Source organism: Daldinia childiae (genome assembly GCF_008694065.1).
Source record: "Daldinia childiae strain JS-1345 chromosome Unknown Scaffold3, whole genome shotgun sequence".
NCBI lineage: Eukaryota > Fungi > Ascomycota > Sordariomycetes > Xylariales > Hypoxylaceae > Daldinia > Daldinia childiae.
Window position 1 is genome coordinate 685662 of NW_022984644.1, and position 21949 is coordinate 707610.

The 21949-nt window shown below is 46.6% G+C and overlaps 6 protein-coding genes across 6 annotated transcripts; 3 read left to right on the top strand and 3 right to left on the bottom strand.

The window, feature by feature from the left end:
- Positions 1–88: 88 nt before the first annotated feature.
- On the bottom strand, positions 89–1522 carry GL218_02934 (uncharacterized protein; the record flags this gene model as incomplete). Its single annotated transcript, XM_033579475.1, has 3 exons — positions 89–416; positions 498–1118; positions 1461–1522. The coding sequence occupies 3 exons, from the start codon at positions 1520–1522 to the stop codon at positions 89–91; spliced, it is 1011 nt and encodes a 336-aa protein (XP_033437510.1).
- A 765-nt stretch (positions 1523–2287) lies between these two features.
- GL218_02935 (Cytochrome P450 86A4) lies at positions 2288–3895 on the top strand (the record flags this gene model as incomplete). Its single annotated transcript, XM_033579476.1, has 2 exons — positions 2288–2400; positions 2464–3895. 2 exons carry the CDS (start codon positions 2288–2290, stop codon positions 3893–3895), a joined length of 1545 nt encoding a protein of 514 aa, XP_033437511.1.
- Positions 3896–6169: 2274 nt separating this feature from the next.
- GL218_02936 (uncharacterized protein) lies at positions 6170–6942 on the top strand (the record flags this gene model as incomplete). Its single annotated transcript, XM_033579477.1, has 2 exons — positions 6170–6577; positions 6676–6942. 2 exons carry the CDS (start codon positions 6170–6172, stop codon positions 6940–6942), a joined length of 675 nt encoding a protein of 224 aa, XP_033437508.1.
- A 1762-nt stretch (positions 6943–8704) lies between these two features.
- Positions 8705–12943, bottom strand: GL218_02937 (Protein GRISEA; the record flags this gene model as incomplete). Its single annotated transcript, XM_033579478.1, has 3 exons — positions 8705–9939; positions 12213–12712; positions 12912–12943. 3 exons carry the CDS (start codon positions 12941–12943, stop codon positions 8705–8707), a joined length of 1767 nt encoding a protein of 588 aa, XP_033437509.1.
- Positions 12944–16602: 3659 nt separating this feature from the next.
- Positions 16603–19104, bottom strand: GL218_02938 (putative coatamer subunit protein; the record flags this gene model as incomplete). The annotated part of the gene is made up of 1 exon (XM_033579479.1): positions 16603–19104. One exon carries the CDS (start codon positions 19102–19104, stop codon positions 16603–16605), a length of 2502 nt encoding a protein of 833 aa, XP_033437501.1.
- Positions 19105–19781: 677 nt separating this feature from the next.
- Positions 19782–21314, top strand: GL218_02939 (L-pipecolate oxidase; the record flags this gene model as incomplete). Its single annotated transcript, XM_033579480.1, has 2 exons — positions 19782–20250; positions 20401–21314. 2 exons carry the CDS (start codon positions 19782–19784, stop codon positions 21312–21314), a joined length of 1383 nt encoding a protein of 460 aa, XP_033437502.1.
- Between the last annotated feature and the right edge of the window lie 635 nt (positions 21315–21949).

Consider the following 21949-nt stretch of genomic DNA (forward strand, 5'->3'; position numbering starts at 1 on the left):
ATAAGTGACTATATGCTAGTTATATGATATGATACCTATGTTTTACACCGACATACCCCCTACCCTACGGCCCGAATATTTTCGGTCCTTATGAGGTAGCTTTCTTAGTGCAAATGATCCAGTGTAAATATCCGCAGGGCCAAAGAAACTGCTCCTTTCCGCTCTTAACCTCCCAGTTGTCGCTGTTCGTACCACAGGTGCGTAATAGGGCCTCAACCTCGTCGGCAGTACGGGTGCGTAGGCACGAAATAAGACCGTCGAAGACAAGCACAAAGGGGACGACAGGGATAACGTAAACCCAGAACAAGCGCATGGGTGACCACCAATATAGCAGCGGAGCGATTAGAAAGATGAAGAAGCCGAAGGCGAAGCACGTCAGCAAACCGGTGGGGGTCCGGTCTTGTAGCTCGAAGATGCTAAGAGGGAAAACTTTGTCAGCGTCATCTGAAGAAGATAAATATAGAAAAAAAAAAATTTTAGTTTAGGACTCTACTCACCCGAACCCATCGCTGGTCTCGATCGTATTCTTTAGAATGGAGCGAGCTAACTTGTCATCGAAGTGGTGAAATGCTAGGTTGAACAGCCGGAAAATTCCCTTCCCGCCGTTCTTCTCCGTATACCGCCGCAGTAGTTCGGTTGGCGCGCTGGCGGCGTCGACGGGGCGTGCGACGTACGACAGTCGGTCGCTCTTCTTACTAGCGGCTTCCCAGGACTCGACGTGCGGATGCAAATCCGTCAGCACGAAGTCCACCTGGCTGTCCTCTTCCTGGACGGTAGCAGACTGAGCCTTGGGGTTGGCGACGGCGGCATAGCTAGGCGTGTTATCTGCCGCAGCGCGGTTCTCGCCGTCCACCATGCCGGATTGCGCCGTCGCGGGGACCCGGTGCGTGGCAGCGCGCGCGAGCTGGCTGTTTAAAGCTCGCTCGATAAAAGGCGTGGGGCCTCCGGCTCCGGCGCAGAAGTCGATGTAAGTGTGCCGCGAGGCGGAGCTGCCGAGCACATGTCGCAGGGTCTCGGCTACGATGGTCGCGGGGCTGCTGGGCTGCAGAAACGGGATGTGGACGGTCCAGGCGTGCGTTAGGCCGGCTTGGACGTACGCGCGGAGGAAGGAGGGGAACCTGGAGGATGGTGGTTGGTTAGTTAGTTAGTCAGGTGAGGACATTTTGACGCGGGATGATGCTCTTGTTGCCGTGTAGGGAGAAGGTAGGTAGGTAGGTTAGACAGCCAAGAGAACCGGGATAGACCTGCAGTAAGCCACGGTGGCACACGGCGGGTGAAGATCTGTTGGATGGGATTATCGATCGATCAATCTGTTGACCCAACGTGCCATGCCGGATGATAACAACCAATTGATGCTAATCAGGGGAGGCTGGAATCCGGAGCTCCGGTGCTCTAGTGCTTATGATTCTAGGCTGTCTTCTTTGCATTGCATGTAGGTATGTGTGTATGTGTGTACTTACCATGTCTGATCGTCAATCTCCCAGAGATGCAATCGAGGGATCAAAGGGGCCTGGGATGCCATTGTGACGGATTGGATATCTATTGGTTCGCAATACACCGTATATTCCAGTAAACTGAATAATAGTCAGATCAGAGACGGATAAACAGCTTCGTGAGTATGTCTGCGAACCGGCACAGTTGACAATCAAAGCTATCTTGGGTAAATATGAATTTCTGACGACCTTAAGAAAAGGAGCGGGGAGTGGTATAGAAGTTTTCTAGCTCCCCTTGCTACTGTCATCATGACAGCTTCATGATTTGGCAATTTCGTCGAGTTTCGAGTTGAGCTTTGACGCGATTGATGGTTACAAGCGTTACAAGGGGGAAGATGGGAGATTAGAGCCAATCACATGTGTTGAATAGTAAATAGGTACGTACCTATCTATGTAATAGACTACCTACCTAACCTAGGGGAGAAACAACGGGGGCTAGGGAATATCCACATGTTCCGTTGCGTCACTGACGTAAGGCTGAAACGTCGACATGTGATGGAAAGATACAAAAGATACAACTCTACAACATACAAAGCCAATGAGAAGCTTTATGATTATATACATACATGCATAATGGCTTCACGATTCTTCATTTAAAAGATCGTGCTATGAGCTTCAAAATACCCGTATATAATTTTGCATCTCAATTGAAATCTATCATCCTCAAATGATAAAATTCAGTCCCTTTACGAATGTAGCTAGCCCCTTTTATTAGACCAAGATCACATGAAGCCATCATTACATACATAGCATATACGCCGAGGCTTTTCTTTTAACAATCTACGGTAATTAATATGGCTCTCCTTGAAGGGTACGGGCTAGTTTGCCTTGGGCTTCTCGGGTTACTCTTTTGCTATCAATTCACTTTGCGAACCCCGACTATTCAACGGAATGGGGTTCCCTTGAGGTAAGGCATGTCTCAATATTATTCCATAAGGCTACTACTGTCCAGAGTTTAACCTCGCAATAGAAAGCCACCAAATACCCTACCCATCGTAGGCAATGGAATCCTCTTTCTTCGGCCACGCCAGAAGCTATTTTCTTGGTTCGTCAAGTGCGAAAGGCGATTTGGTAATGAGACGTTCCAAATTAGCGTGCCCACATTGCCTCCAGGCGTGGTCATAAATGATCCCAAGAACCTAGATTATGTCTTCAAGAACGAGGGTATCTTCTCCAAAGGCGACTTCTTCAAGAAGCTCTCTTGGGACCTATTTGGAAATGGGATCATCAATGTTGATGGTGAACTATGGAAAGCCCAGAGGAAAGCCGGCCTAGCTTTTCTCAACACTTCCAATCTCCGAGTCCTAACAGACATTGCGCTACCGCGGTATCTCGGCCGCGCTGTAGAATATCTACAAGTGCAGGCTCGTGCTAGGAAAGTCGTAGACCTGCAATCCGTATTCCACGAGATTACGAGTCAGCTTATGGGAAAGATGGCTTATGATATGGAGATGCATGCTGATGATGATTTCACTGTTGCATTCGATTACGCTTCAGGCGCGACCACTGAACGCTTCCAGAACCCTTTGTGGTTCATTAAGGAGCACTTCACCGGTTCTAAGTTCAGAGAAGCACTCCATATAATCCGCACTTTTGGTTACAAGATTGTAGACAGTGCTGCGAACTCAAATACCAAGAAACAGGGTGACCACGCACCGGAACTGACACCTGATAGGCTAGATGAAGTTTCCGGCAGCTTGATACAGTCGTTATTGGAAGTTTTTGGCGATAACAGGGAAATTGTATCTGACTCTGCCTTGAACTATTTATCTGCCGGTAGAGATACAGTTGCCCAAGCACTGACGTGGTGCGTATATCTCCTTATGCAACACGACTTCGTCATCGACGACATTCGGAACGAAGTACGGGCCTTGCTCGACAATACCCAGGAGCCATTGCTATCATCTGATAGTAAGGGAAGTATCAACTCGAGCATTCTCACACCCTCATCACTACCATACACCATGGCAACTTTTTACGAAACACTCCGACTTTACCCGCCAATCCCTTTCGAAATCAAGCAGTGCGAAAAACCAACCACATTACCCGACGGTACTTTTCTCCCGGAAAAGTCCATAGTATTTTGGTGCACTTGGGCCATGAATAGGTCAAAGATTAGCTGGGGAGACGACGCAGACTCCTTCCGGCCCGAAAGATGGCTTACGGAAGATGGAAAACTGATCACAAAAAGCGCCGCCGAGTTTCCAGTTTTCAACGGCGGTCCGCGATTGTGTCTCGGAAAGCGAATGGCGGAACTATTAGCTGCCCAGGTCATTCCAACGATGGTGTTGATGTTCGACTTCACGCCAGCCTATGGGGGCGAGAGAGTTAGCAAGAGTAGTCTTACATTACCGATGAAAGGTGGATTGCCATGTCTTGTAAAGTCCAAGGTACTTGATTAGAAGTAAACAGTTATATCACAGACAATTATATATCTACCAGGTAGCTAGCTCTCCAGTATTAACTTGCAATTTTCAGAGACTTTTATCGGTCAAATATTCCCATTCAATGCATACAAGAGTAGCGACAGGCACCAGCAAGCTCGAGTATACGCCCCTAGTATATGAAAGAGAATACTTTAGCTTTTTACTATCTATAATATAGGGTTATCTCCATCCCTACCTCCTTTCTCGTTGGAATATGTCCAATATTTGTCACCACCTCACTATAATACATGATCCTCCGATATCGTAAACACTTAGATCCCTACTATTTGTTGGGCCTGGTTATTCCATCTATGCAATGGTTGAAAAAGTATTCGTAGGTCAATTCTTTAGATATCTATTGTCTTCCCTAAGCATAGCGCCTTTAGTTTCCAAGTATAATTTAGTTAACCTTTAAACCTTCGTTGAGAATGATAGAACTTAATTCTCTATAGTTAATAACTTTATATCAATGTTTGCCCATTACGATTTGAAAAAGCATAGCATAAGCATTGGGTAGATTTATTATTCATATTCAATGCTAAGTAATAAATATATAGCATACCTAGGTGCCTAAAGTCATTCTAGTAGATATATGTTCAAACGGAAGAATAAGGTTAGTGTATAGTAAATATTCGTTGCCAACCCCTTTTTAAGAATCCACTATCAACTCCTAAATTAATCAACATCCATAATTCTTCTCGCTTTTTGTCAGGGGGTTTATACCCAGGTGATTGATGTCATACACAGAGTGAATATCTAGGATGGTAGACCAAAAGGATGATATATTGAACTAGTAACGCCTGGCTTCTACTCTCTTTCGAGGGCGCAGAGCGCCCTTATATAGTAGATAGACCCCTGTAGGCCTCCGTACCCACTTATACCCTGACACTTTTACTTCATTACTTTAGGTACTCTTTTCACTCCCATTATTTCCTTACATCCATACTCCTTTAATCATTCCTAGTTACGTGTTAATCGCGCTTATCAATGCGTGCTGCGCTACAATTAAGTAGGAAGAGTTTGGCCATGATATTCTACAAGAGACTATCAATATACATGAGTGCAACTTGACATAAATATAGTCTTCATCAATATAAACACGTGGAACAGGTACCTTGGATAGTTAATTGAGCGTCTATTTAAAGAACCTACGATATAAACTAGACATCTCTCCCTTTGAACCTTGAATCGTCTCGCCGTTATACTCTTAGATACTGCCACAGTATGACTGAGCGTTGTTAGGTCCCTAGACCATTAATATATCTAGGATAAAGGGCTTCTAGTTACCTCGTATCAATAATTCAGTCCTAGTCTGCCCCAAAATTACCCGTTCCCAGTAGAGTTGTGTTCTCACTTGTCCTCACAATAACAAACGCTGCCTATACGCAACGCAACACTTTTTGTTCCAAGTGCCTCTGCCGTTTTTGGATAGACTGCCCTATCAACACGAGTGTTAGTAACGTTGTAGCAAAGTGTTGTTAATTACTTGTAGCTTAATGCCTATGTACAAGTTCCTTATGCTATTTATTCGCTCTCCGTATAGGCAGCACTCATAAAATCTCTAACTGTTATCTTTAGCCACAACTTATAGTCGGCAACTATCAGTCCACGCGTTACTCACAACTGTGTAAATCGAGATGCTCTGTAGAAGTAGATGTAACTATGACTCTAAAGCACATCGTCTTCTTCGAAGTACCTAAGGCTAGCATCCTGTAGACTCAGCCTTTTCTTGCATATCGCATAAAGACGCGACTAAAGGGGTCAGGCATAGGTACTTGACATTTGTAGCACGATCAGTCATCCCTTCTCGCCCTTTACTAAGATATGATTGCTCATGAATGACCATTATGGAAGGAACCCATTCAAGAACAGCCCCGGGCACCCGCTTATTTCGGCCTTGACAATGCAACTGCCTTGACTTCCGAGTCTCTAACCCACCTCCGGCCTCATTACTCGGCTTCCATCGACGACATGCCCATTGAAACCTGCTCACCTTCCTCGAAAGTTACTTGTAGGGCAATTTGAATTTCCTTCTGATGACTCTTCCTCCACCTCCCAATCTTTCTATTTAAATCTGCCAACACCCACCCCACGAGGCAGAATCTACCTTTCCACATTCTTCTCATCACAAGACAATATTCTTTCCCTTCTTCAATACATCGACAATTACATTAAAGTTTCATCCTCGCGAACCATTTTCCTATCTTCCTTTTCAGATTCTATCCAAGTATCCCTCTATATTCCGAAAAGATGGAGTCCAAATTTCTCGATCTCGTCACCTTCATCAAGCAGGTTATCCTGTTTGTGATCGCATTACTCGTTAGCCATGCAGTGTTCATCACCGCTGTTATGAAGAGAAAGTGGTTCTTTCGCGCCGTTCAAGCAGTTGCCCCCGAGTTCCATTTTCAATACCGCCCCGTCATCTACGGTCTGGAGTTGATCACCGTCTGGTGGTGCTGGGTTCTCGTCAAGTATATCAGTCTAGCCCTATTCGTGAATGTCTCGATGCTACTTGCGATCAAGAATGGCCTCTTCTATGAATCACTCGAAGTCTATGTCTTCGTCGTGTTGATCGCTGCTATGGGCTATCTTCTCTCCTTGATCTCAAACAGCGCGCGTATCGAGGCAATGCTGATAGCCGAGAGCAACGACGTGGCCGTAAGTAAACTGTTTTTCCTAACAAACCCCCCTTCTCCTCTTCCCCCTTTTTCGAGACCTCTCCTAATTCCGTCTCGCTAACATGCTATCTCAAACAGCACCGATACAGATGGGACCGAACTCGCCTCCACTATACCGGACACAACTGGCCCCAGAACGTCCTGCTAAAGAAGATCCTCTCCATTGCCGACTGGGTCCATCAGTGGAATAACGGAGTCCTAGATCGCGTCATGGCCCATGAACTTCAGTACCCTCGACGTTACAACCCGGATCCTGAGTCGTGGCCTCAAGAAGACCTCGCATTCCTTGATGAATCAGCGAACCACAGCCGAGAGATTTACCTTATCCCACGGGACGGATTTTAACTATTTGTCCCCAGAGACCTCCCGGTAGTTACAGAGCGACGGAATTCATCAGTATGATTCCCCTATAACCTAAGATACTACATATCATTACTAATAAGAAACTCTTAGGTTACTAGCAGATACTCAGCCTGAAAAGTGAGCACAATACTCTTGAGCACAAATTATGGGAACATAACGTAGCGAAGATGAGCAGAGGGCTTTGCGGCTATTAGTACCAGTTGCCATGTTTATTGCTTTAGCTTCCTCTGCTATCAAGTTTCATATGTCAACTTTTCCGTTACGAACGAGCCCGAGGCGAGCAATAATGCATCTGTCCAGGACCATATCTTTCCCAGCAAAGAATAAAGATATGTAGCAGTGTATGTAGCGGTGAGGAAGGGGGCGTTCCTGTTTCTTAGCACACTATGCAATTTTGTCTCCCACAGAGACACTTTCAAAATACTGATTACTTCTCTCCCTACTTAATTCCTTATGCAGTGAACGTGATTGAAAGTGTGTAGTAAATGTCTTGCAGGATAATGACTGCCCACCTCTCTCGTTCTTGAGTTCTTGAGGCTTTCCTTGGGTATTACCTATAACTTACTTTGGCCTATTCATAACAGAGGAGACATGCTACGGCTAGTTATACGGCTTGCCCCTTTTGCTCGAACTATTACTAGAAAGATATAAGCAAAATATCAAGCTACCCTAGACTCGCAAGTTCCAAGATGAAATAATCTCCTCCTAAGTCCTACCATTGCCATTTTTGACCTCACCAGCTGTGATACTTAGCCCCCCCCCCCCCCTATTATGTCAGGCGATACTCTAGCTCTGTTCCCTCAGGGAGTACTCTAGACGTCTAAAAGCGCCAAAGATGCGCGTTGTATATACCTAGGTAGCATACAGCAGACAAATAGACGTAAACGATTTCATCATCATACTTAGCCCCTTTGAACAGTTGTCGCAGATAATTAATAAGTGCTAGTCAGGTAGAATATTGTCGCACCTGAATAAGAGACAAGTTTCTATATCTTGATAAAATGATAAAATAACATAGGATTAAAAATCTTTCAGCTATGTACAGAAACTAGATACTCACCAAAACCACACAACTAGAATAGAGTAGCAAAATCAAAAGCTACTAAAAAGAACAAAAAATTCGCAAAAGAAAAGCCGACGTGGGCCTGATTCGAACAGACGCTCCCGAAGGAACAAGATTTCTAGTCTTGCGCATTAGACCACTCTGCCACCACGCCATTGGTCATTAAAAAGTAATCCATTACGCATATTTATATAGTATGGTATCTGGAGGGAAGCGCTAGCAAATTGTGAACATGTGGCACATATGATTGGTGGAAGTATCCGCAAGTGGATCCAGTAGCCATCCCTCTTGTATTTCCTTGGTTGAGATCCGGATAGTAGAAAAGGTAACACTTAGCAATGTGCCCAGTTGAAGAAATACGTGGTAATTTTGCTATTAGTAATGACTCTCTAAAGACTACACTGTAAGGTAGAATGCCAATGCGCAAAAACATCCATATAGACTAACCATCTGCCCGTTAACTGCTTTTTACCCTATAAAGTTTAAAGCCCAACCTGCCTCAAGTGAATAGGGGTAGTAATGCATGCTAATATGTTATTCTGGATATAACCCATGCTCGTAGAACATTACTACCTTAGCCTGCGTTATCAACTCCTTTTCAGGCTTTCCAGGCACTCCCTAAGCCACAAAGCGAATAACATCATAAAACTAATCTCCTACTCACCACCTAAGCATCACACCTCATCCTGACCCAAACCTCTCCCTCGCAATCCTCTTCAATACCTCCATCGTAATATCCTCCTTGCGCCTATACTCCCTAACCCTACCCTCCCTCTCCGCAGCCTTAATCCTAGCCTCCTCCTCTCTCCGGACTTCCCGCTCCGTCTTCCGCCTCTCGGCCACCGCCTTCAGACGCTTGTACTCGGCGACCGAGTCTCCACCACCCATGAGCTCTGCTTCGCCGACCTCCGCGCCACCCCCGGGCGACTTGTCCCGGAATCCGCGCATCTTCTCGTTGACCTCGCGTTTCTTCTCCAGCTGCCGCTCCCGCGTCCCGGGTTCTGCTCGCGGAACTAGTTCTTCGAGGCGCGCACGTTGCTCGGTGCGGTCGGCTTTTCGTGCCAGACGGAGGTCGGAGATATGCTGGGTACGCTCCTCTTCTGCGTTCTCGCGTCGTAGGTCTAAGTCTTGCCGATTGGGTATACCTGGGCCGTGTCGCGTAGAGCGGGTAGCATCAGAATGATCGCCGGTATAGCTTTGCGCAGGGGCTGACCCTGGTAAAGTCGGTCCATACCCATCGTCGTCTTCATCTTCATTTTCCTCCCCTCCCGAGAGTATCAAGCCACTACCCCCATCAAGCCTGTCGCGATTCTGTCCGCTCGGCCGCTCCGATGGCGACGTCACGGAGACTATCCTATCTTCCCCCAAAAATTGTGTACCAGCGCCAGCGCCAGCCTTCTTCGCTTCGGAAAGCGTCTCAGGACTATACCAACCCTCAGCCAGCTCCCCACGGTTCCACTTGCCGACAAAGCTCTTCCAGCGACCCTTAACTTCCCTCTCGTCCAGCGCCGCGATGTCCTTGCATTTCTGCACCTCGAGGTATTGCGCAAATAGAGGCTTGAAGGTCTTGAGATCGGAGCGGACTAAAGGCCTCGCGCCTAGTGGGAGCTCGCTTTGGGTATGGGTGGCAGGGGTCGAAGAGCGGTGGCGCCTATGATGGTGGTGGTGATTAGGCGTATGATGGTGGCGTCGTGCTGAAGACGTCGAAGGTGAGCGCTCGAAAGGGATAGAGTTGGTACGATGTTCTCGTCTAGAATGTCGATGGTCATCATATCGGTGCTCGTGTCTACTTCCACTCCCCCTCTCATAATCGTCGTATCTCTGCTTGACACGTTTCACGTCATCTGGCTCGTGCTCGTCTTCCCCACGCGTTCGCTTATGATTCGAATGACGTCGGTGGCCTCCCAGTCCGCGGTCTCGGTAGCCGCTAGCATCAGCCATTGATGCAACGATAGCAGCCGCACGGGTATAAATTAGGCGATCAAGTAGGATTCATATGCGTCCGAAGCCGCAGTAGAGTGACCCCTGTTGGTGCTGTTCTTCGTTAAAGGACATTGTACATTCCAATATATTGGATGTTGTATGTTGTATGTTGTATGTTGTACAAGGAGAACAGGCTAATAATAGTGGACGTTAGGTAGTAAGCCGGGGGATTGCCCACTGGCTTATTTCTAGGTTAGCAAGGTACCACCTGTCAGGCATTTGTGCCATGTGCCATGTGGAATGTTGTGGGTATTAAATACATCTATGCATCTGTATGACACTTACATAAGCAGAAATGTCCATCAAGGTTCTCACGTATTTCGTACTAAAGTATAGAATTATTTCCTGGTAAAAAACTTACATGACCTCTATGGTAACATCCAACTTACTTACCTAATGTATTAATGCCGATTCATCATAAGTAATTCAAAGCCCATATTTAATACAATTCTTATATTGTACGAAACTGTGTCGCTGCGCTATGTAGTGGAGGAGCATATGTATCTCATGACGCCTAACTGAAGTAAAAGACTTGGGAAAATCCGCAAATAAGTCGGCCAAGCTCCTACCCGTATGTATACGGCCATTTCCCATCAATTCGTATCTCCTAAATTACGTATCGAACATCTGTCACACCGCGAACCCTGTACGTAAATCTGCGCCGAGTCTTACTTGTCACGTCTTACAACGTCTTATAAAAGTCCCCAGGCACGCGGCAGGCCAGCCGGTTGAGCGCCGACTTGTACAAAACCGGCGTAGGACGTAGACAGTCTAGGCCTGGATTCTATTCGCCGAACCACAATACAGACCCCATCGTCCCGGAAGACGCCAGGATAGCCGATTGGGGGTTCGTCGACGATAGAAAACCCCCGCTAGGTGGGGGTATGCCAACATATAAACATCCGCTAATTCATCGAGTGAATATCGACCACTTGATCCTCGAAATTCAGTCGAATTCGCTATCGCAGGGTCCGCATAGTTGATGTTTATCACTATCCATAGTTCGTAACAATCCCCATAACCTCATCTCCGAACTGTCGTCCCCGTATATGAAATGTTTCATGTTTCCCGCCCGTTCCCGTAAATATATACGTCCTTGACTTCCTATATACGTTCGAATGTTCTGCTCTCGTGGGCTTCATCCATGATCCTTGGGGATATTAGTTAATCTATCGCATTATCGCTTTCGCTAAAGGCATCATACAGTTGGACGCCAGTCCATACGCTAGAGAAATAACCACGTTATCCCTTTTCCTTCAGTTCGGGGTCTTATCCTGAGACCCTCCGTGCATCTTCGCGTCCAGTGGGTCTCGGTGAATCATACAATTAACACACGCGCAGTCATCGCCACATCCGCACATCCCATGGCCGTAATCGACGAAGAGAAATTCGCTAGGCGATAGATTTAGATCATTCGTGCCCGGCGACTCCGTGTCGGCTGGGCTGTGCGTCGGTGGTGGTGATGCTTCGCCTACCGCTAGCGGCGGATCCGGTATTGAATTGCCCGTATCAATCTTTCCGTTCACGGGCTCTTCCTGAAAGGCCATGACATCGCGAATATACTGACACGTTGCTTGATTATAGGGGTGGGCAGGGCATCCAAGACAGTCGCATTCAGGGCCACAGTGGCATACGTGACTCGTATAGGAACCCGGAGCACCTCCATTTGGTTCGACTTGAGGTAAGAGGTTTGCCACTAACTGTTCCCATTGCGACTGCTGTAGCGGGAAATGGTACGTCCCAAATGGGGCCTGTTCTGAGTATAGCGCTGGTTGATGAAATTGGTCCATCGGATATATTTGTTGTTCAGCCGACACTTGCGGCGGAAAATGCGCAGTCATAGAGCTGTTACCTGTGGGGATCTGGGATATATAACCCATCATATTTGAGGATTGTTGAGGTCCAGCGTGAAGTTGGTTTTGGAATTGAATATGAGTCTGTATCTGTGGAGGTTGTTGTACTCTCTGTACCCTCTGAGAACAGCAGCTTCCGGTTTGTTCCAAGGGTAGTTCTTGCGAAGAATCTCCAGTACTCGAAGTCGGCGTGTGGTAGGGTGAGCTCGATGCACCAGATGTCATCGTTTCCGAACTAACTGTTGAATTATTCGAACGGTCTGGGATTCCGTTTCTGGAAGATTGTGTCGGCGATATATTCGACAGGCCGTTGTTTAGAGAAAGTAAAGAGGAGTCCAATGGCCTGCCTAGACGAGAAGCTATCTGCGGATATGAGGGATACTGGTGACTGCCATTTTGTAAGGGCGGGATGTAATTCGTATAATCGGCGGAAGAAGCGATAACATTCGCGGGAGATGCCGGTAAACCACTACTCGCGCCAATCAAGTTCAGACTGTTAGCGTTCATGCGCTGTAGAGCGGAAGCGGAAGCATCAGTAGACTGTTTTCGGTTTGGCTTTGCTGTCGGCTTCTGAATTCGAAATGATGCTTGTTTCGTAGGCGATAGCGGCGGATTATCTGATGGCTCTGCCTTGACGATGGCCGGCGTGCCGTTAGTCTTGCTAGGCGGACTTCCACCGCATCGACATGAGCCTCCTTTAGGGAGCGCAGCCGTTACATTCCGACATTGGCACGACTTGCCTGGCGGATGAGGACAGGTGCTCAGCGGTCGACCCGGCTTTCGCACAGGTAACAGCATACGATCCCCCAAATGCGCGCATTTTGTTGATCGATGCCCTCGTATACATGGCTCACTAAAGATAGGAGAAATAGTCAGTGGGTGAAAACAGCCAAGACTCTGCGGGAACCATTCGTTACACAAACCCCCAGTATCAAATAAAGATTGTTTGCTAGGAGAGGTGCCTCAAACTTAGCGTAACAACATGCAACCTTCCGAGACTCCCCATGGGACACTGCGCAGAGACAAACAGCAAAATATGACATTTGACTCACCAGGCCATCTTTTGTCCGTTAATGATAGGCATCTTCCGTAGCGTCGCGCGGCGGTACCGGCGCAACAGAGGCTCGAAAGTATGCTAGACAAGGAAGGTAATAGATCATGTAAGAATTATCGACAGTCCCAGAGACGACTCGTCCCAACTTTACTTTAGAGATTGATATCCAACGTGTTAGTCGGAAGCGAGGCACATTGGGACTTGTCTCATCGAGGTTGTCGCGCGGCAGGTAGTGGTTCTTCTAAGTCGTACTTGCGAAGGCAGGTTAACCACTGTAGCATGAGGTGAAAGTGGCTGGCGTCGTGGAACTCGAGGCTTCGAGAAAATCGAGATGAACTAGAGCGAACGACGCCTAAGGTCTCACAGGGGCCTTTAACAGATAAACTCGAGACCTAGATCGTTATAGGGATGGAGGTGTGGTATAGTAGATATATCAATAAGAGATAGGGTCTTAGAAGCTGCGAGGGTAAACGAATGAAGTGTAATATGTCCGGTAGAGTGTCGTCGACCAATATGGCTGGTATGAATTTGAATACCGAGGCAGAGTAATACAGGTTGGGAATATGACGGCAGTCACTCAACAATAGAAGCCTGGGGTCGGCACCTCGGGGTTCCGTCACAGGTTATGAATATCGGACGGGGGATGAAGGGTCCACGGTGAGACGATCCGGTGTAAGTAACGACTAATACTCTAAGAAGAGACTCCGGAAGGGCAGAGTCAATTTGGAATCTTATGACCGATAAGGAAGAATAATTGTCCAGGGATGGGGAGGGGAAGAGGTTGTTTCTTGTCTGATTCCCACATGTAACGTCTCCAGCCAACAACGTTAGTGGAGGTACCCAAGTAGGTAAGACTGTTAGGTACTTCGAGTCGAGGCTGATGACAAGACAGACCGAATACAAGAAGTCTGTACCGCCGGGGAAAGTCTCAGTCCTGTAGTTTAGATGGCGGTAAGAAAGGGGGATTTATGACCGGGATCCAGGTTTTTAGATGTCAATGTTTTCCAAGAGTCATCAGGACGGTTATAATTGTGTGAAATCCGGGAAAAGCTTCTCTTTTTGTTTTTTGTTTTTCAATGATGGTTGTGTTGGTAGTAGGCGGTTTAATGTTGCTCTCTATATAATACCGGTAAACTGTATGTGAACTATATGTAAACCTGTTAGAGATATTGTACCTCTTGGAGCTTAACGGGTTCGGTTTCGTCTTGTAGGCTTCAGCGGAACCACCAAGTTTGACCAAACCGTTTCCCAGTGAAGCATACCTAAAGGTCCCACCACAAGGAAATAGTCGGTTTAGACCATAATAAGACCACAAAATATCTACCTAAGTATGGTCTGAACTCTCTAGGAAATAATCAAAGGGTCAAAGGATATTAGCAAAAGTGAAAGATGATTGGGATGGTGACTGTCGTGTTGTCTGTGGGGGTATCCCAAAAACGAGCAAGTTTTGATTGGCTGCTTGGCCCAAATGGTGCTGACTTCGAGTTAGATCCTTCACTTTCCCTTTCCTCTTGGACAGGGATTATGCTATGTACATAATATAAGTACATAAAGTATATGTATGTGTTAGGTACTATATGTACTATGTACTGCAGAACGCGCTAATCGGGGGAGACGGGAGCATTAAAAGGGTCCTGCAGAAGATGCGTATCATCTACATCCAATGGCACTGTTAATGAATGACCATAGAGTCAACTTTATGGAGGGGCTGAAAGGGAGGGGCTCGCAACCAAAAAAAAAACATGAAGTTGAATGGTCTTGGGGAACGTGGGGCTAAAAATCTAAAGCACGTAGGTACCTTGTAGACCTTAGGTAACTTCCTGCCCTTAGAATTTTTACAGTATAAAAAAAAAAGGATACGTCATCTGGTCACATATCGGGTTTTTTTCTTCAAGCTTGCTTACAAGGCGTTTTCGGCACTTGCTAGCTATTGATATTCAGGCAGGTACAGTACGGGCTTATGATAGCACGAACGATAAAATGCTATAATAAGAGTCAACCTCTTTCCTATTCGGGTATGTCCCCAGTGTCAAAAAGCCTCAACCTTATTAAGTGCCTAAAATGCAATGCAGAACTTTAGAGGATTCCTGACGACAAGTACATAACCTTACGTATATTACTCGCTTACAAGTATAAGTACATAATCAAAGATGCGGCTCTTCGAGAAGAAAATACGTGTATCTATCTATCTATCTTAAATCTACCTAATTCGATTTTAATTACTTCAATTCCGATTACCTTCAGAAGAAACAAAGAGTTCAGCAGATTTATAGCACGAAAACTAATAATTAGTAATGACTGAAAAAGACCAATAGATATTGTCAACTACCCACTCGTAACTGTTATACAAAACCTGAACCTCGTGAGGCACATATACATTACCAACTCTTTCTACTATCTCATACATACCTATCTACATAATACATCTTATTACTTAGTTACTAGTAACTATATAAATCTTACATATCAGTTACCCATGCTGAAGTCATCGAGCCCTGCATAATCCGATATATAGGTACTCACATATCGCGGCGTAAGCTCTATCGAAACGAGTTATAACAAGCTGTTTGTATTCACGCTCGGACTAGTTACATGGTATAAGCCAGCATACGAGGTAAAACACCAAACTAAATATACGCTGTAAGGGGGACTCAAACATATACGTGAGTGATTCTGACGAATAATATCATTGTTGATATAATCATTGTTAGATATTATTGCATGTACAACATGCGCCTCTAGTTCTGCAGATCTAATATGAAAACTAAAAACTCGGATATCAAATCATAGTCCCGCAGCACTAAGTGACATCTGACCTCGATCAGATTCGAGATTCGATACCGCCGGAATGGATAACCGAAACCTAATTTTATCGAGCTCCGGGATGATTCCAATTGGCCCATCTTATATGGCATCTCGCGTGCTTCCACCTCCGGGATTTGTAATTACCCTAGACCTATTTGAGAAAATCATCATAGCTACCTTACTGGCTAGCCATTGGCGATGTCGCTATTTCTCAAGTATCAAGGTAGATATCATGCTCGAATTTTACGTTTGCTAGCAAACTAAAATCTGTCGAGTTTCTTGCTTCCCTCGCACAACGTCTCGTCCCAATCCGCCGGTAGAATCTACCCCTAACCCCAGGGCCGCTCTTAGAGAGATGATATTAATCACTTTAGATCAATGCATGTATCATCAATGTAGTACCAAATACAAACGTACTGTCTCACGATGTTACCCCTGATACCTTGTTCACTATCTGGCTGGTTAATAACGCTCATACCCCATGCCTTCATGTCTTGTAGATACGAAGCATCTGTTACAGAAGGGGCGTATCCCCGTGACTGTTTAAACCATTATGTGTGTAGTTGGCGAATCGTAGAGGGTCTGCTAAGAATTTCTAGTGACCTGAATAAGTATACCGAGTAGATAAGCGTCATCGTCATGGCACATAGCCATTAGTATTTTTAGTGAGCTTCAAGTACGATATAAAGCCATTAACAGATCCTACTTATCAGTCACTCTATGATTGATAAAGGCGACTGCATTCCAATGTAAAGCACGGTCCAGGCCTGACTCTCCTAACGTGGGACCTATATGTGCACAGGTAGGCCTCGATTTTGTTGATAGCCCCAGTTAGTTGTCGATGGTGTACGAATAGGATTGACTCCGTCCCTTACGCTGCCACATCATTTTCCATTGTCGGAGTTATCAGAGTCTGCAAACATATCGACGGCTCTCATACGCCTCCTGGACTGGGTCCCAGCTGATTGCTCCTTAGACAAGCTACTTGAACCGGCATTTCCAATATCTTCGGCATATTTTCCTTCACCACTTTGACTACCCTTGTCCGCCGTTTTACCAGCGGGGTTATCTCGTTCCGCATCTTTCGTTTCACTTTCGTCCATGGGTTCTCCATCTTCACTGTCATCCATTGGGACGCCATCGATATCGGTATCCAGGTCCGCCTCGTCCATTGACATATGCTCATCCATCGCCTCACCATCCACATCGTCAATATCCATCTTAGCGGCCTCGTTGTCATACCGCACTTCCCCAGCTGCAGGCAGAGGCACGAACCCTTTCCCTTCGATTTGCGTAGTAGCCAAGCTACCGGCTTCCACAGTTTTCCATTTGCCTTTCCTAGTGGTCTCATCAACCTGTTCCTCCTTCTTCGCACTTGGGGGGTTTTCAAATGTCTCATTGAAGAGCTGTTGGCTCTCGTGCGGAAACGCGCACCATCCTTCCCACAACCCCAATACTAACTTAACACTTCGTTTCCATTTATCTGCTCTCAGACGACCCCAATTGAGGCGTTCTGCTGTAAGGCCTAAAATCTCGAAAACGTCGTTATTTTTAAAAGATACCTCGAAGAGCTGGCGGTACCTCCAAGCATGCCGAACCCCGCTGGTGGCGGATGACGAGAGAATATCGCTCACGACATACAAACCAATAAGACTTGCAGCACTCGTATCCTGAGTTTCGCTTAGCTTTGCGTTTGCGTCGTCGGGAAAAGGTGTCGAGTTGAGCGACTCTCCGTGGTCCTCTCCATTTTTACTAGGTTTCCCATGCTCTGGGTTTGCCAAAGTTAACGCAAATGGCTTGATGATGTTGGCTACGATCATGTTTACAATTTCATCTGCGCCTCTGCTCGCATGGGTAATAGCGAAAGTTGTTACCCTAGCAATATCGCCCTTCCGAATCTTTGATAATGTCGTCGGGAGACGAGCTAGCAAGTGTGTCAATCTTGTTTTGTCGAGCGGATTCAAGTAAGTATTCTCGTTATCGCTACCATCTATCGGCTTGTGCCCTTCATCCTCATAGTCTTCTTCGTCAGAAGAGTTGTACTCCGAGTCTGATACGAATTCGTCGATAGCAGTAGCATATTCGTACGGCAAATCCTTTTCAGGTACCCTCCAAGCATGGCTACCTTCGAATAGTGGTATGTATTTCCCCTGTCGGCCAACCTTGGCTTGGCCGCCTGTGATCACCTCCCAGAGTCGCCACCGATACCAGACACCACCTTCACTACGTGCATCCCAGAGCCAGGCCCATTTCTCTTCTTTTTGTACATCGGGCCGCGACATCAAAAGGGCTTCGAACTCTGGGCCATGAGCTAATACAGATTCAACGACTTTATGGATTAGTTGAAGTTGTTTGATATCTCTCGGCGCTTGTACCGGGACATGAAAGATAGTTCGACTTATTGGTCCTCCCCCTGTACTATAAGACGTTGGCGGAGCAAACCCACGGTGAAATCCACCCGGATGATGAGAATTACTGTCATTTGCTTGCGGAACTGGTTTTGCGCCGAAAGCATGAGAGGTAGACGAAGACGTGAGACTCGGCGTAGCCATGGTAGATACTACAGCAGACGACAGATGCCTATGTAGCGACAGATAGAAACCGTAACCGAGATATCGATTCTGTAGAGAACTGACCGTCGCGTCGATATCCGTAGCGGGGGTCTCCTTAGACAACGTAACAATGGCGGCTATAGATTTCCTCTCTGTGCTTCCTGCAGTGGGAGGTAAGATCTTCACATTCTCTACAGTCAAGCTCGGTGGCATAAGAGCTTTTATGACTGCAAGAGATGTTCCCGGTGGAAGATTCGCTAGGCGGAGCGTAGGCTTCGCTATAGCCTTTTGCTCGGCCAAGTCCCTCGATCTTGTGTCGCCTTCGTCATCGCTTGCATTAAAAACTTTGGAAATAACTTTAGGTCGTAGGACATGGCCACCATCGCTATCATCATCATCGTGGAATCCAAGCCGACCCCGCGTATTATCTGCGGCTTTCCTATTGAATCCCTGTTGATGGGTGTCAAGTCTCCTCTTGCTACCAAAGGACGTTGGAGGAGGACCCAAAGATCCAGGGCCACTCTTCAAACCTGGCCCACCGCCAAAATGTCGCTTTGGCGGTATTGGTCTACCACCTTCGCGACCGGGAGGACCGCCCTGAGGTCGAGCACCAAACGCGAGTGGCGGACGGGAAGTAGGGCCCGTATTGTCATCCTCATCATCGTCGTGATCGAAACTCTTAACAAAACTCTCGTATACTGCGGCGGTTTCAGCAGCTTCTCTCTTACGCTTAGCCTCAGCATCAGCTTTCTGCTTCTCGAACGCGGATTGCTTCGACGGCTTCTGGAGCTTCGCCTCGACGTCAGGAAAGTCGGTAAGTTTCTTGGAAGACATTGTCGGTAAATTGATTAGATTAGGATTACGTAGGATTTCGCATTTTGTGAATAATTTGGTCTTGCATTAGTTAGTTGGTAGATGAATGGTATGTGGTTGGCGTTGGAGATTCAATTAAAGAAACATTTAAAGGTTGATGAGAATTGAAGCTAATTGGGATGGGTACCTCATTAACACAAGTATTCTGTACATTCTCACATGCCCATGTACCTAGGCACTTACATAATACTTGCATATATGCGCGCCGGTACCTAGGTACATAGCATACGGTGGATCATCTCCACGATCCAATCCAATCGTAAGGTCAACAAAATTATCTTACACTTACATCTAACAGTATCTGGTCAAATTAAGGGCGCTATTCAAGATATACCCTAGCCTAACAACATTCGAGTGTGGGATATCTCCACCTGGTTTCCACATCGGCGCCGATGCGGGGAGTATGTATAAGAAGTTCAAATAGTTACTAACTATATATAATTCATAGTTCAGATCTTAGTCGAATATTATCATATTATCAAATTATCATTGTTAATATCTTCGTAACTCTCATACCTTTTTCTTAAGAAGTAATTATTATGCCACTAGCAACGCAAGTATCGCCGGAAGGTTTGTCTATGACTCAGGTTCTATCATGTCCAACCCCAGTCCTCCAAGATATCATTCTCGATCCAGATATGGACCCCAAGCATGACCCCCCTACTAGCATCTTGATCATAGGTGCCGGGGTATTCGGACTCAGCACAGCCCTCGCGTTGACCAAGCGCCCGGAGTTCGCATCTACCTCTATAACTGTCCTGGACCGGTCCCCAGAGGCTGGGGTATTCCCATCCCGTGATGCTTCCTCTATCGACTCGTCGAGGATCATCCGGGCCGATTATGCAGACCCGGACTACGCGGCGTTAGCATCGGAGGCACAAGCCCATTGGCGGCAGACCGATCCGGCCTCTCTCGGTGGTGAGGGCCGGTATACTGAGTCTGGATTCATACTAGGAGCCGACTCCGGGCCGCTGGTGCGTGATAACGGGTCGTCAACCGGTCTTGCCTATGCTAAGAAAAGCTGGGTGAATGCAATGGCGCTCGCGCATAAGGAAGGACGACCTTTAAGCTCAATTCGCGTTTTAAAGAACCCGTGGTCTGTCGGCAGTATGTAACGTTGAGACCCCTTTTCCCCCTCTCGCCTAAAACTAGAGCCGACGTTTCTCTATCAGGCTAATCTAGGAGATTTTATTCTTTTACATAAACCCCTTTAAACTCCTTACCAGAATGAGAATAAATATTAACTCTCTGATACAGTGGTATCTGGCACGGGAGGCGAGTTCGCTTACTGGGGATACCTAAATACTGCGAGTGGTTGGGCAGACGCTGAAGCGAGCATGAAGTGGTACTACGAGCGTGTCACTGCCACGGGTCGCGTAACCTTCGTCAACGGGACGGTTGAAAGCCTCGAGACAGACGAATCGTTAAGGAGGGTTATCGGGGCGCGACTTAAGGACGGTAGCACGTTATCAGCCGATCTCGTAGTCGTCGCTGCGGGTGCCTGGACACCTACGCTGGTAGATCTCTCAACACAGGCCGTGGCCACCGGCCAGATTCTAGGTTATATGGACATCACCGAAGAGGAGCAGAAGAGGTTAGAAAAGGTTCCAGTGATGCTAAACATATCAACAGGTCTCTTCGTGATACCTCCGCGCAATCGTGTGCTCAAGATTGCAAGGCACGCATATGGATATCTAAATCCCAAGCCGGTATCAAAACCGCCTCTAGGAGTTCCCGGTTCGACAACGCCGGAGCTAATATCACAGCCGTATACGCATCTCGATGATGCAGGTCTCTCAATTCCAGCTGATGCAGAGAAAGTACTACGGGATGGTTTGCAGAAAATAATACCTTGGCCGGAATTACAAAACCGACCTTTCTCCCGAACTCGACTCTGTTGGTATACAGATACCGAGACGGGGGATTGGATAATAGATTACCATCCATACTGGCAAGGTTTGTTTGTTGCTACAGGAGGGAGTGGACACGCATTCAAATTCTTGCCAGTTATTGGTGATAAAGTAGTAGATACCATTACGGGAAAATGCTCTGAAGAACTTCGGAGAAAATGGACATGGAGGTCCTCAAATACTACTAAGATCATAGCAACAGAGGATGGGAGTCGGGGTGGACAGCCCGGACTAACACTAGAAGACGCGATGAAAAAATAAACCTACATATCTAATTTAACTAGGCAAATCACAAAGATCATAAGTCAAAATACGAGAATGCCAATTATGAATCAATGGGTGAATAGATGCATATTTTACCTGAGGAAGAACCTCAAGCAACAATAATCCATATGAAGTCCAAACGGTGTTCCGTAACGGATCGTGAGGAATACGCAGGATGTTACTAAGATGTCCAGACGGATCATGACGCATACAACCAATATCACCCCTGTCCTCAAACTCTGCGGAGTGTATCCGCCAAGATGGCTCGCATCCACCTCATTACCATCCTCGTAATGCAACCACCGATACTGACAAGTAATTCGGGGTATCACAACCTCCACCGACGCCGTACTATCAATTGTACAGCCCTACTCCTTTGCGCGAATTAATACGGCACCATCGACCTGCGCGAATGCCGCCGGAAAGTATCACGGTGCAATCTAAGCCGCTAATCCGGATCTGAAGAGGGTTTTCTTTTTTTTTTCCTTGTGATATAAAATCATCCTTATTCCTTCCAGTGTAATAGGTCCTTCCTATGTTAAACGCCGATGCAATGCTATGTGGGAAAACGACAATGATACAATAATTGACGAAAGTCCATGGGCTTGGTCTACCCAGAACGACGTCGTGAC